Below are 12,977 nucleotides of genomic sequence, written 5' to 3' on the forward strand. Positions count from 1 at the left end.
ACCACCTCCTGCACCTCTAGGGCCCACAACCACATTGAGCTCCCACAGGTGAACCCATGGGCTCAGACCTAAGTGATTGTCGCTTCTTTCCTCAAATAAACACACATTTAGGACCAAGGTACCCACCGTACGTCAATACTCACGCATTCCTAGGATTTTACACGTTGTGTCTGTCACTCACAAGTACACATCATGCTCAAGACGTGTTTCCACCTACCCACTCATCCTTGGGCCTTCAGGAGGAATCCATCATCCTGTCTGGACCTCACTTTCCCTTTTTGTACCAAAGAAAGTTGGCTTTTCTCTCTCTGCCTTTGGACTAGTAACGGTGCCAGGCACATCGTGGGCATCAATAAACCATTTTTGAGTGAATGGATAAGTAATGAATTTGCCCTCTAAAAACAGCACTCAGGATAATCTCCTTTGGCCCTTACCTTGGTATCCTGATTGACAGAAAGGCACACTTGTCTACTCTGACTAGGGAAGGGGCTTGGTTGGAAAGGGTTAGAGGGCCTCGGTTTTCCTCTTCCAGGAAGCTATTGTAATACAAGGTTAGACCTCCGCTTCGCGACCCGCAGCCCGAAGCACTGCCACTGTGGGATCATCAGGTTCCCACGGGAGCGGGAGGAAAGCCCCAGTGGAGAAAATCAGTCAAGGGCCCTGGTCCGAGGGGGAAGTTGCAGAGGTTGTGCACTTTGCTCCACGGGCTCAGTGCGGGTGGGTCGAAATCCTCGTGGATGCTGTGCAGGTCGAGTTTCCCCTCGGCATATTTTTTCGCGGAAGGCTGGTTTCTAGCGGTGTGAACTTGGGTGACAGTGTATTTAGAGACTCAAACATTCTCAAGGGGTGACGATCTAGGTAGAGTGGCCCAGCATAATTTTGCTCCCGGCCCTCTGTGCGACTACGGGGGGGGGGGGGGGGGAGAAACCAGGAGAGTCCTAGCAGCGTCTTGCGGATTAGACGCCCTAGGGCGAAGGCGGTCTCCAGGAGGCTGCCTCTGCCGCGGCCTGGCCTGCCGGCTTTAGACGGAATCAGGCGCCTGCGAGGCGAGAAGAGCAGATTTCAGGCCCTCGAGCCCGGAACAAACTGGTAAATGCCCTGGGCTTGACGTCCGTTCCTTCTTCCCGTCGCCCATTCCCACCGCAGCTTCAGTAACGCGTCTCGGTGGGAAGCAGGCTTCAGGTCTGCCGGTGACTGGGCGAGAACTGGCCGGCTGGTCCAACCGCGGGTGCAAGATCGACTCCCGGTCCCACCAGACAGGGCCGATGATTAAATGACCGGGGCGAGAGGGTGGGGTGGGGTGGGGGAGGAAGATGTTAAGGAAAAAAACTTTAGGAAACTATCCTGCCTCCCACCGCGCATTCCCTTCTTTGGATTCCCCTGCGGGGCAGAGCAGTTGGAGCTGGGGACCGGGATCCTCTGCAACTCCTATTCTGATTTCCCGAGAGAGTCTAGAAACAAGAGCAATCCCTTCACCCCCATCCTGTCTCAGTTTCCCTATCTGTAAAATCAAGGGGAGCCCTTCTTTTCTTTCCACGACTCCAGTTTCCTTTCCTTGGACCCACAAGGAGGGGGTGGCAGCATGTTGGCCAGCCTGCCTCGAGTACGTAGCCCCCGCCTTCCCAGCCCGGGAATCGGCGGGCAGGGGAGGGACGGAGGCGTGGCCGGTTCCCTGTCCCAGCAGGCCGCCTGGAGTCGGTGGCGTTAGCCTAGCAAAACCTGGGACGTCCACCCCCCCCTCCCCGCCTTTCCTCCTCTCCGCCCCCCTGCTATTGGCTCCAGGGAGAGGTTGACATCAAAGCCGCGCCTTATATAAGCCAGATCCTGAAGGGGAGTCCGGAGAAGGGTTAAATCGGTCTTTGGGCATCGGCATCCTAGTCCGCGACAGAAACTTGCACGAAGGCAGCAGGCTACGTGTGTCATCTTCAACCTTGCTCAGGACTCTCGTAAAGCCGGCGCCCAGCAGTGCGCGGCCCGGGAGCCCACGGGTGGCCCCGGTCCTCTTTGGGGCACATGGGGAGGCGCTAATCCGGCTAGTGGTTCAGGCCAGGAGCCTCTCCAACATGAACCTCGTGGGCAGCTACGCACACCATCACCACCATCACCACCCACACCCCGCGCACCCCATGCTCCACGAGCCCTTCCTCTTTGGCCCGGCCTCGCGTTGTCACCAGGAGCGACCTTATTTCCAAAGCTGGCTGCTGAGCCCTGCTGACGCTGCCCCGGACTTCTCTGCGGGAGGGCCACCACCAACAGCCGCTGTGGCTACTGCCGCCTACGGTCCGGACGCCAGACAGGGTCAGAGCCCCGGGCGCCTGGAGGCGCTCGGCGGCCGCCTGGGCCGGCGGAAAGGCTCGGGACCCAAGAAGGAGAGGAGACGCACCGAGAGCATTAACAGCGCGTTCGCTGAGCTGCGGGAGTGCATCCCCAACGTGCCGGCGGACACCAAGCTCTCCAAGATCAAGACTCTGCGCCTGGCCACCAGCTACATCGCCTACTTGATGGACGTACTGGCCAAGGATGCACAGGCTGGCGACCCCGAAGCCTTCAAGGCTGAACTCAAGAAGGTGGATGGTAGCCGCGAGAGCAAGCGGAAAAGGGAGCTGGTGAGTACTGGGGCCTGTAAGCTTCCAGCCAGGGGTGCAGTCTGCGTGAGCATCGCCAGCACTGCAAGAAACCGGAGTTAATTTTGTGTGTGAGATTTTGAAAAGCTATGGAGTTTTCTCAGATAGTTACAGTGTGTGATTGTGTGTGTGTGTGCAGAGAGGCAGATTCAAAACTGAATTCAATTGTAATGTGTGTGTTAAGACTGAGTGAATGAAGGATCTTAAGCCTTTTGGTTAGGATCTTAGGGCTTTTTAAAAAAACTCCTTTGAAAGCCTTGGATTCCAAGAGAGTGCACACACTATATATTGCTCTTACAGTTTGGAGGAGGCCTGATGCATCCCTGGGTTCTTCTGGAAGCCAGGTTAAGATTGCATGAAAAGTTCATTAATTTGCTTTGGCCTCAGTTTCTGCTCTCAAACGGCCTTTGGTGGAGAGGTTAAACTACTTCCATCACTGGATAGAAAAGGGAAACAGGCCCATAGTAGGGCAAAACACGAAAATCTGCTACAAGAGGAGTAAGAAGTGGAGGTGAGGGGCTGGGGTGGAGGCTCAGAGATGGAGCGCTCCCCTAGCACATGCCAGACGCTAGGTTCGATCCTCAGCACCACATAAAAATAAATAAAATAAAAATAAAATAAAGGTATTGTGTCTAACTACAGCTAAAAAAAATAATTAAAAAAAAAAAGAAGTGGAGGTGAGGTAAAAGAGGTCTGGCTTTCAATTCCTGGTTCAGAACCCACCAGTTCCACTCTCCATGGGCTGGTTTTAGAGCGCGACCTCAATGGCTTTGTATATAAACAAGCAGGAGCCACTTTTTGGCTTTGGAGGTCATAATCTCTACTACGTCTTTCTGGATCCTCTCCAGTTAGGGGATTACATTCTGGTGCCCAGTTTCCCTGCCTAGGGCTGCAGGACCTCTAGGCACGGTGTTATTCAGGCTGGCGAAGGAGTACTCCAGGTTGGTGCGCTCAGGCCCAGTTTTATCTGATCCAAGGGGCCTGTGGGTCACGGGGGGAAAAGACAGTAGTCCTCAAATCTCAGCCGATGCCCTGGGTGGGAGGAGATGCAGGATTTAAGGGGGTTCCTCATTGCAAGTAGTTATTGGGTGGATCCACACTGTCCCCCCCAACAACCCGCCCTCCGCCGCACAGCCTCCTGGAAGTTGCACCGTTGGGTGCCCTATTACGGAAGCCGGGAAGGAAGCTCCGGGTCAGGCCGGCTTCTAAGCATCTGAGGCTTCCGCCACCAGTTCTAGCGGGTCCAACCCTGCATCCAAACCAGATGGTAGATCCTGTTAGCAAGCCGGCGGGTCGCGTAGGTAGCTGGGGAAAGTGGATTCCCACCCCTCCCATCCCAGTCCCCGGAGGTCTTCCTTAGGCGCCACAAAGCCAAATCAGCACAAATGCGTTCCGCCAGACGCCGAGAATTCCGGTTTCCAAACCTCCTGCAGCTGCCGGTCCTGTCCCGGATCCCAGGAACTTGGCGCATTAAGGCAAATTTATGGGCCTGTTTGCCTATTTTGCAAACAGAAATCCGTCACTTATTTAAAGACTCCCAGTTACGGCTCTGGACACCTTTCCCCTCACCCCACCCACTCCTCGCCGGTGATCGGAGCAGAACCGTCTAAACCTGTCTCTTTCGCCTCTCTTCTTGTGTGTGTGTCCTTTGGCAGCCGCAGCACGAAGGCTTTCCTCCTGCCCTGGGCCCAGGTGAGAAGAGGATTAAAGGGCGCACCGGCTGGCCGCAGCAAGTCTGGGCGCTGGAGTTAAACCAGTGAGCCGAGGACCTGGCCACGGCTGGGCGACCCCGGAGCCCCGGGAGGAGATGAAGGCGGCGGCCAAGGCCGGGCTCTGGGTTCCTGCGACTTGTGAGAGAGCGTTGCGCAGAACCTCTGAGAGCGCTGGCGGGTAGCGGGCTGCAACCACACACTTGGATCGCACGTGCAATGTCATTTGAAATTGTTTTAGATACATTAAGAGAAAGAAATTTATATATATCCACCTCCTTTAACCGAGGGAGGCTTTTGGAGGCACGATGCAGGAGGGAGGGACTGCGGAACCCAAGTGCCGAAAGACACACCCTTCCAACCCTTCTGGGTCGAATTTAGAACCCCCAACGCCATCCTCAACTCCGCCATCTGGCTTTCTCTCTTGTTCCCCTCTCCGCTTTGTGCCACCCCAGACTCCTTCTTCTCCAAGTAAAATGCAATAAGAGGAATCAATAGTTTTCTTCCAGGGAACGAGAACCGAAAGCGGGAAGGTGGAGGGCTGCCTTTTGTCGTTCCCTTTAAACAGCAGTGTTTTACTTTTCTTTTTGTTGCTGTACATCCTACGTAGTTCCAAGGGGAACTCTCCCTCTTTCTCTCTTTTTCTTCCTTTCCTTTTTTTTTTTACCCCTTTCCTTTCTCTTTTTTTTCTAAATAAAAATTTCCCCTATGTTGCAAAGTTTTTATATATTTAAACTACCTATCATGCCTGTTGCACTCAGGTGTTCGTTCGTTATCTCCCCATCCCCCTCCCTTTTCTACCTCAGATCTGTATGACCACTCACTGCCCCTCCCTTTGCCAAAGCAGTATCTATGCTCTTGAATAATAAAAAAGTTTTCAGTAATTCTCGGAAGTCTGCGTGATATTTCAGCCGGGAGCCAAGCCTGTTCCCGCTTCTCCTCCTTTGATAATCACCAAACCAAACTGCAAATCAAGTTGAGGGAAGGAGGCAGATAAAGGATTTCTTTCTGGAGCAAAGAGTAAAATTCTTAGACTACACAACAACAGGACAGGATGACTTACCTGAACCAGGAGAATGGGAAGCGGGGGAAATTCTGACTTTTAAACTCAGAGTTTTATCTGGGTGAATATTCACAGGTTAGTATGCACACTCGTGTCTGCAGATTTGTGGTTTGGTGGTTTTCTTTGGGTGGAGTTAGCAGGAGGGGAAGAGGGTCTATCACACAAACCAGGGTTGTCTCCAGCAGAGTAGCTTGAAAGAGGGGAAATTTTCTGAGAATTCATTCATGTATGTGAAATTCTGAACATATAGGTGTGCATTTTTCGGCAATGTATACGGAGCCGGTGTCTGTGCAGGTCCTGTGAGGGTCGCTTAGCACAGCTCCAAGCACGCATCAAAGTCTCGACCAGTTGTAGCAGCTATGTGAGTCAAATAAGCTGGGATTATGGTTAAACCTAGTCATTTATTTTTTTCTCCAGCATCAGAGCATATGGATTTTGTGCAAAGTGTTGGGGTGCGTGTGCTGCAGGCACTCGTGCGCCGGTCTCTGAGGCCCCACCTGCGCACCATTTCTGGGTGTGAATAAATGCAGGCACAATTGCCTAAAAGCGCGGGTGCGAGTTGGGCTAAACTGGGGCCGGCAGACGCAGGTGTTTACACGACCACGAATAATAACATAAATAATAATGTATGATTAGTTTTATTTGCATGCAGCCGTGTCCCCTAGCAGCTGCCACGCTTGTCCCAGGGGGCTCAGCGCTCACTGCTGGTGCCGACCTCGGTTCTTCTGCGCTCACTGCGAAGGAGGCGGGAAGACGCGCACGGTTGTCCTGGCACTTTCGCGCTGTGCACCCGAGCTTGATCAGGCTCTCGGCTTTGGGACAGACCAGGAGACCCCGGTCAGCTGCAGGGCAGGGCTATGCCGGGCACCAGGCGTGGCCCAGTTGCCTCCAACCCGCAGCGGGGTGAATATGGGGCCCCATTAGTCTTGGCTGTAAACACCGTGGCAGGGGCTGGGAGGCCACGCGGGTCTTTCCGGACGCGAAGGAGTTAATAAAAGGTGTTTTATGGACGCGAGGAAATGGTGGGGGAGGTGTGAGCTTCTCCCCACGCTCGCCCCCCTACTTTTTTCTTTTTTTTCCCCCTCGCCACCCGCCGCCAGATCAAACAGACCAGCGATTTAACTAGGGCAACACCTCGCCGTAATGAGCCGGCGACGCGCCCCTCCCCCGGCCTCAGTGCGGGCCGGAGGCCCCAGGCCCTCAGGGAGGAGAAGAAAGAAAAACCAAGTTTTTTTTTTTCTTCTTCTTTTATTATTATTATTTTCCTCCCAAGAGCTGGGAATCCTTCTGGAAATTCTAGCATGGGCGTGGGGAAACCAGGGTCCAGGGAGCGAGACCATTGCTGGCCCACAGCACAAGGGGACCTTATCTGGATTCGAACCCAAGACTCCAATTTAGCTCAAAGACAAACCTCGGGCTATACATAGGGCCCAGCTCCCTTGACTATTTTTAGCAGGGCAAAGTATCTTAGGCACGGGAAGAATGCGCACCCGCGTCCTGCTTCCTTAAGGCCAGGGAGAGGAGAGGGGTACCTTCCAGGGGTACCTCCCGCCCTCAGCAGCCAGACCCAAGACTGGCATAACCAGGAGACACCCCGCTCAGCTGGTCCCTAACTCTCTTTGGGAAGAGAGGGTGGACCCCCTAAAATCTGGCTCAGTCATGTCTGATTCGGATCTTAGACCCTGAATCTGGGAACTCAGACTGGCAGCCGCTGCCCTTTAATGGGGTCGCTGGATGATCTGTCTCGCTCTCCTACACGTTTTACCCCAGCAGCAGTGAACGCCCATGCCACGTTCCCAGCCCTAGTCCACAGCTGGAAAAGCCAAGCCCGGAGGGAGAAACCGAGTGGCTCCAGTCACACAAACCAGTCCGGCTCTGGAGGTTCTCCGCCTGTCTCCTGGCAAACATCTTTAGAACCTGGTGTCTACTTTCTTATTCTAGACCCACGTTTCGACGCTGTCAGACGCTTCAAGCAAGCTGTGGTGAAGCAGTGTCACTATTTTAATTTAAGTATATTCTCTCTTTTACATAGAGGAAAAAAAAAAAAAAGGAATGATCATGAATTTAAAAATAGACTCCAGGAATATATCATAAGGAAATAGTCCCTGATGTTACAAAGCTTCAACTGTCCTACCACTGGGCTAAAGAATAAAGACAGGAAAAGATCCCCAGGCCTTGGTCTAATTAAGAGAACTGGTTGAATAAGTTCATCAGCACATTTTAGTCAGCCCTTAGGAAAAACGTGGAAATTGACACGAAAATTGTCCAAAGTATACCAAGTAATATTATGGGAAGACCATTCCCCCATCACTAACCACCATAATTATGACTTCCTTCATGTGAAAATAAATAAGTAAATAGACAAAAAACCCTCAAATGTCTTTCATAGAGAAGAAGTGAAAAAATATGCTTCAAAACATGGGCGGGGGTTGTGGCTTCGCCGTAGAGCGCTTGCCTAGCAAGTGTGAGGCACTGGGTTTGATCCTCAGCACCACATAAGAATAAATAAAATGTTATTAAACAAACAAAACCCCCCAAACATATCTATACCTCTGACTTGTGGGAATGAGCGTAATTTTTACTATTCCTCTTGATTAGCTATATTTAAATTTTTTTTTACAATGAATAAATACTACTTTTGAGATTAAAAATCTGCAATTTCCTTCTAACTTCTCTTGTTGCCAGCATGATTTCAATACTGTACATGGTGTATTCATCATACATGTTTGAATTTCTAACATGCACTCTGAGTATCACTGTGGGTATAAGTATCACAGTAAGAGAAAATCCTAATAATGATGAGTGATTAATATAACGATAATAAATATCTGTCTGGAAAAGTTATTAGTCCTTCCACACAGCAAATATGAGTCTTCTTCTTCCATTTAAAATATATTGCTTAATAAAATAATAACTACAGCAAAAATATACAAAGCAAACTATTTAAACCCTTCGCTCTCATTATTTCATCTAAGCCTCACAAAGGTTATGATTGGTTAAAATTGAGGCAGCTGAGGCTCAGAGGGGTGAAAGGGTTTCCTCTAAGGTCACATAGGAGGTAAAAGGCACGCTGGGCTTGGATTGAAGTACAGATCTGGCGGCCTTCAAAGACTTGGCTTTTCCCCACATCTTGGAGCACCTCCAGGGTATGTAGGCGTGCCCGCACACACATGCATAAGTACACACACGCATCTAGATATGCTTCGGTCTGATTTCCTTTGGTTGCCAAAATTAGGCAGAGAAAGAAGGAAGGAGTTATGTAAAGGGGTTTGGGATTCTGACCTGACTCCAGCCCTTTCTCTGGAAACCTATTCCCTGCTGGGGCTCAGAGTAGATGCCCTCTATAAAATGAGGAAATGGGTATCTCCTGAGCTCTAGATTCTTTCTTGGCTATAACTTTCTGATTCCAGGCACTTCCTTTCTTCTGGTAAAAAAGTCTGCATGTTATTCTTTGCAGCAACTTCTGGTGTTGGTTTGCATAGCGAGCGTTCAATTTCTTTGGTATTTCCATTTCTTGAAGCACATTTTCCTCCTGGTAATCTAGAAGGGAGGCAGGCAGGCAGAGGTTCCCTATGGACCAATGGGAAAAGGAAGAGCCAGAGAGTTGAAGGGTCACACACCCAGTCAGAAGCAGAGCGGGTTCGGCAGGCGGCCAGGCCCCCAGCTCTCTTGGAAAAGGCACCAGATACCTTCTCTCCATGCATCGACCAGCAGTTAAGCTTATGGTCTTGCTAAATCCTCATAAAAGAAATGAAACTAAAAAACCAGTCAACCTCATTTTTAAATGAAAAGTGACTGGAAAGAAAAATTATGCTCGCTCTGAAGTGCCTGAAACTAGCCTCCCGATTTGTTTGAAAAAAATTAATCTTTTTTTCAGCTGAGTTTTTACAGCTGAGCTCTCCCAAACCCATAAAAAACAAGGTTTATATGGGAAATAGTGAAAGACTCTTAACTGTAATACACAGTGTCTAATGTAAGCAGACGTAGACACTATATAAAGTTCCTACAAATGTTATTAAAACAAACAGAAATGCCCATTTATCCCCACAGAATGGACAGCGGGAGGACTCGGACCTTACAGGAGTCCCAGAAGTATTATGTTCACCCAAATGCTCAGAGTATCCCCCAGCATTGAGACCTCAGAGATCTTTACCCACATCTTTACCCATTTCCCTCATTTTCAGAAGGGGAAACTGAGGCCGTTGGAGAAGGGGGACTTGCCCAAGTTCCCTTCTTCTCTTCTGTTGGCTTCTCACCTTTACTTCTAGTGCAGGGTAGAGAACAATAATGGCAAGAGACCCTTCTCAAATCATGGAACCTCCCTGGGTTTCCTTATCTGCAAATTTAGAGAGATTATTGCTTCAACTCCCTGGGCTCTGTGAGCATTGAATGAGATAAGGTGTTATCTGTGGTGGGCTGTTTGCATTATTTTATTTAAACCTCCCACAGCCTCCTGAGGTTATTTTGGTCTGTTTGGTTGCTTTGGAAAAGGAAGATGTCTCTCTGATGGGCACATATTACCCTCACTTGCCTCAGGGTACAGAGCCAAAGTGGATTAAGGATTCAAAGCCCTATTAAGGTAAACGGAGGGTTAAACTCATTAAGGTAAACTGAGGAGTATGTGGGACTGTAGCAGCTGAATTTCTCAAACTGTCTTCAGGCATTTTTGTTCAGTAGAGATATAATGCAAGCCACAAATGTCACATCTATAGTTACAACTTTGTTTTTTTGTTGCCACATTAAAAATGTGAAGAGAAACAGATGAAATCATTTTACATGTTTTATTTAACTCAATATATCCCAAACATAATTTCAACATAAATCAACAAAAATATATTCTGTTTTCTGGAGTGAGCCTTCAAAATTTAAGATCGGGTTTTGTTCTTGCAGTCTATCTTGGTCTGAATCACATTTCAAGAGCTTAAGAGCCACGTGTCGCTAGTGGCTACCACATTGGATGGTAAAGGAAGCTCCGTGTTCTGAAGTGTCCTGCTAAGTGGTTCTTTAGAACACGGACCTTCGGTTAATCATGGCAATGAAGAGCTATGTTTTACTGAACATTTACTGTATATTAGGCAGCAGTGCTCAACATACTTGGGCTCATCTTCTTAGACTCAGAGGGTGAGTCATTTTTTAGCCACAGAACTATTCAGCTGCAGAGCTGACTTGCAGACCCCCAGTTCCAGACCTACTGGACAAAGCACAATTGTCCCTTGACAACTGAAAAGGCTTCCACCACTAACTATGCTGGGCGCTGGGCGAAGGGAACATAGGGTGGCTTCCCACTGGGCTAACTAGCTGCTGAACTGAGTTCCACTTACTCCCAGGGACATTAAAGGGGCTGGAGTTGGGCAGTACACTGTGGAGTGATCTTTGGAGAAATCCCCCAGTTCCAAATCTGATAAGAGTCTGATAAGAGTCAGCAGACCCTAGGCCAATTGTCCCCAGGGTCCCCAGTTCTCTAATGACTAAGATACCCCCACAGCAATCTTGTCAGGCTAAAATAGGAAAAAGTATTATAGAGACTATAGCACAAAAAACCTGACCAAGGTCAAGAGGGAGGTCTGGACTGGCCCCCAAGCCTGTACTCACAACCAGTTGAAAACTGGTTGGGTGAACTGTGTGGCATTGGACAGGTTTCTTAACCTCTCTGAACCCCAGAATTCTTAGAGTAAAAGGGAAGGCAGAATAGCTCCCAGAGATGTTGTGGAAGTGCAGGAAGGGCTGGATAATGAATGGAAAGCGGTTAGCCTGGCAGACTGAGCAGGGTAAACATGGGCTGTTATTATTACTGCTATTATTGGTAATTGGGCTGCTGGGCCTCTTCAGAAGCCAGAGGGCATGGCAGGAAGAGGTGAGGGAGCATGGCCTTTTCCTGCCCCAAGCTCAGGCTTTTGACTGAGGCTCATATACTGGCAGTGGGAAGGCAGGGTGCGAGTGTGTGGGAGAGTGAGAGTGTAGGTCACGTGACCAGAGTCAGGAGCCCAAAGAAGGAGGTGCAATTTGCTGTGTGACTTGGGCATTTCCTTGCCTTGCTGGATCTTGGCATCATTTATAAAACAAGGGAGTGGGACCAGAGATCCAAGTCCTTTTCTGCATTGACTGCCTAGGATATTTATCATGGAATCAATCAAAGCCCTCATCAGATACAGCATCTCTAAGGGGTACAGAAAATACCCCCCCTTCCCACGTGGCCGGGAACTGTCATTGACCAAGGGGAGGGCGCCACCTGGTGGCAACGCTCCCTCTCTGCACTCTCAGAGAGGCCAGGGTGAGCCTCAGCCCCAGGGCCCTCCCTCTGTAACTTCTAGGGCAGGTCACAGTTGCAGAGAGGGGACTCAGCAAGTTCATGTTGGCATGAGGCTAACTTCCCAGGGAATGTGGAGGTTTTACCATCCAGGGACTCTGAGGTTTTTTTCCCTAAAGATATCTTAGGGATGGGGTCTGTGTTTCCTTACTATGCATTCTAAAATGCATGCCCCCTGCCCCCATTCCTTTGAATAGAAGATACTAGCAAAAGCACAACTGTCCCTTGATAACTGAAAAGGCTTCTGCCACTAACTACACTGGGCCAAGGGGACGCAGGGTGGTTTCCCACCGTGCTAACTACTCCAGACTGCTGGGATCCTAAGTTCTTCTACAGTGTTTACTACTCTTCCATCCCTGCCCCATCCCGGACACTGCCAGTATTCTGTTTCTCTCTGGGGTGGCGGTTTCCTGGTACATTGAGGAGGCAGAGTGATGTGGGTCCCAATCCTAGCTCACTATGAGAACTTGGGCAAACTGCCCAACTTCTCTGAATCTCAGCTTCCCTGAAACTTAAGGTAACAGTTTCAATGCAAGTTGGTGTGAGGATTATTATATCCATAACTATTCTAGTATAGCATCTCTTTCCTTGCTATAGAAATAGCAGCTATTTTCCTGCAAGTCTGTCATCCTGAGCATCTTTGCATGGCCAGCTTTTCTAGATATAAATCTGAATAGTATGCATTTGGAAATGAGAGCTACTTGGAAGTAAAACAAAGAAAAAACAACAACAACAGCAACAACAACAACAACAGCAACAAAACCACTAGCTGAAAATGAAGAGGCTCTTGGAAGTGCAAACTGATAGCCAAGTTCAACCTGATCTAGTTTAGATAAACGCCAGGAGGGGGCCTGGGGTGACAGGCCACTCAGTTCTTTTTATTTGAGCTTCCATGGATACAGTTTCACCTTCTGGCAGTTGCTGGATGACCTGGCTGAATCTGTGCCCTGTGGAAACTCAGCCCAGCTGACTGGTCAGCTTCTCCTGCAGCTGGTCCCCTCTGGTCACTGTGCAGGAGCAGGGGCTCTTTGGGCACAGGTACCCTCCCACACCTCCCTGAGTGGAGTCCAATCTTGCTGGTGGCCATGAGCCCTCAGGAAGTCCCATTAGCCATCTTAGCTTAATTAGGCTCATTACATTCGCTAAGCCTCATTGACTTCTCTAAGACTTCCGGAGCCCATAAGCACCGCTCTGTCCTTAGAAGGAGGACTGAAGCAGGCTCTGGGTCTTCTTCACGGTTCCTATGACTTTACCAGGACCCAGACTAGACTATT

General features: G+C 49.6%; 1 protein-coding gene across 1 annotated transcript; it reads left to right on the top strand.

Annotated features, from left to right (window-relative positions):
* Positions 1 to 2,060: 2,060 nt before the first annotated feature.
* On the top strand, positions 2,061 to 4,384 carry Hand1 (heart and neural crest derivatives expressed 1). The gene is made up of 2 exons (XM_076855737.1): positions 2,061 to 2,606; positions 4,280 to 4,384. The coding sequence occupies exons 1-2, from the start codon at positions 2,064 to 2,066 to the stop codon at positions 4,382 to 4,384; spliced, it is 648 nt and encodes a 215-aa protein (XP_076711852.1). The 5' UTR covers positions 2,061 to 2,063.
* The last annotated feature ends 8,593 nt before the right edge of the window (positions 4,385 to 12,977 follow it).

This window comes from Callospermophilus lateralis, chromosome 5 (genome assembly GCF_048772815.1).
Source record: "Callospermophilus lateralis isolate mCalLat2 chromosome 5, mCalLat2.hap1, whole genome shotgun sequence".
Classification (NCBI taxonomy): Eukaryota; Metazoa; Chordata; class Mammalia; order Rodentia; family Sciuridae; genus Callospermophilus; species Callospermophilus lateralis.

Bases quoted from the DNA above. Each gene is read 5' to 3' on its own strand.
- Hand1 (XM_076855737.1), top strand. From the start codon at position 2,064: ATGAACCTCGTGGGCAGCTACGCACACCATCACCACCATCACCACCCA. The intron at 2,607-4,279 runs GTGAGTACTGGG...GTCCTTTGGCAG, and splicing joins GCAAGCGGAAAAGGGAGCTG to CCGCAGCACGAAGGCTTTCC.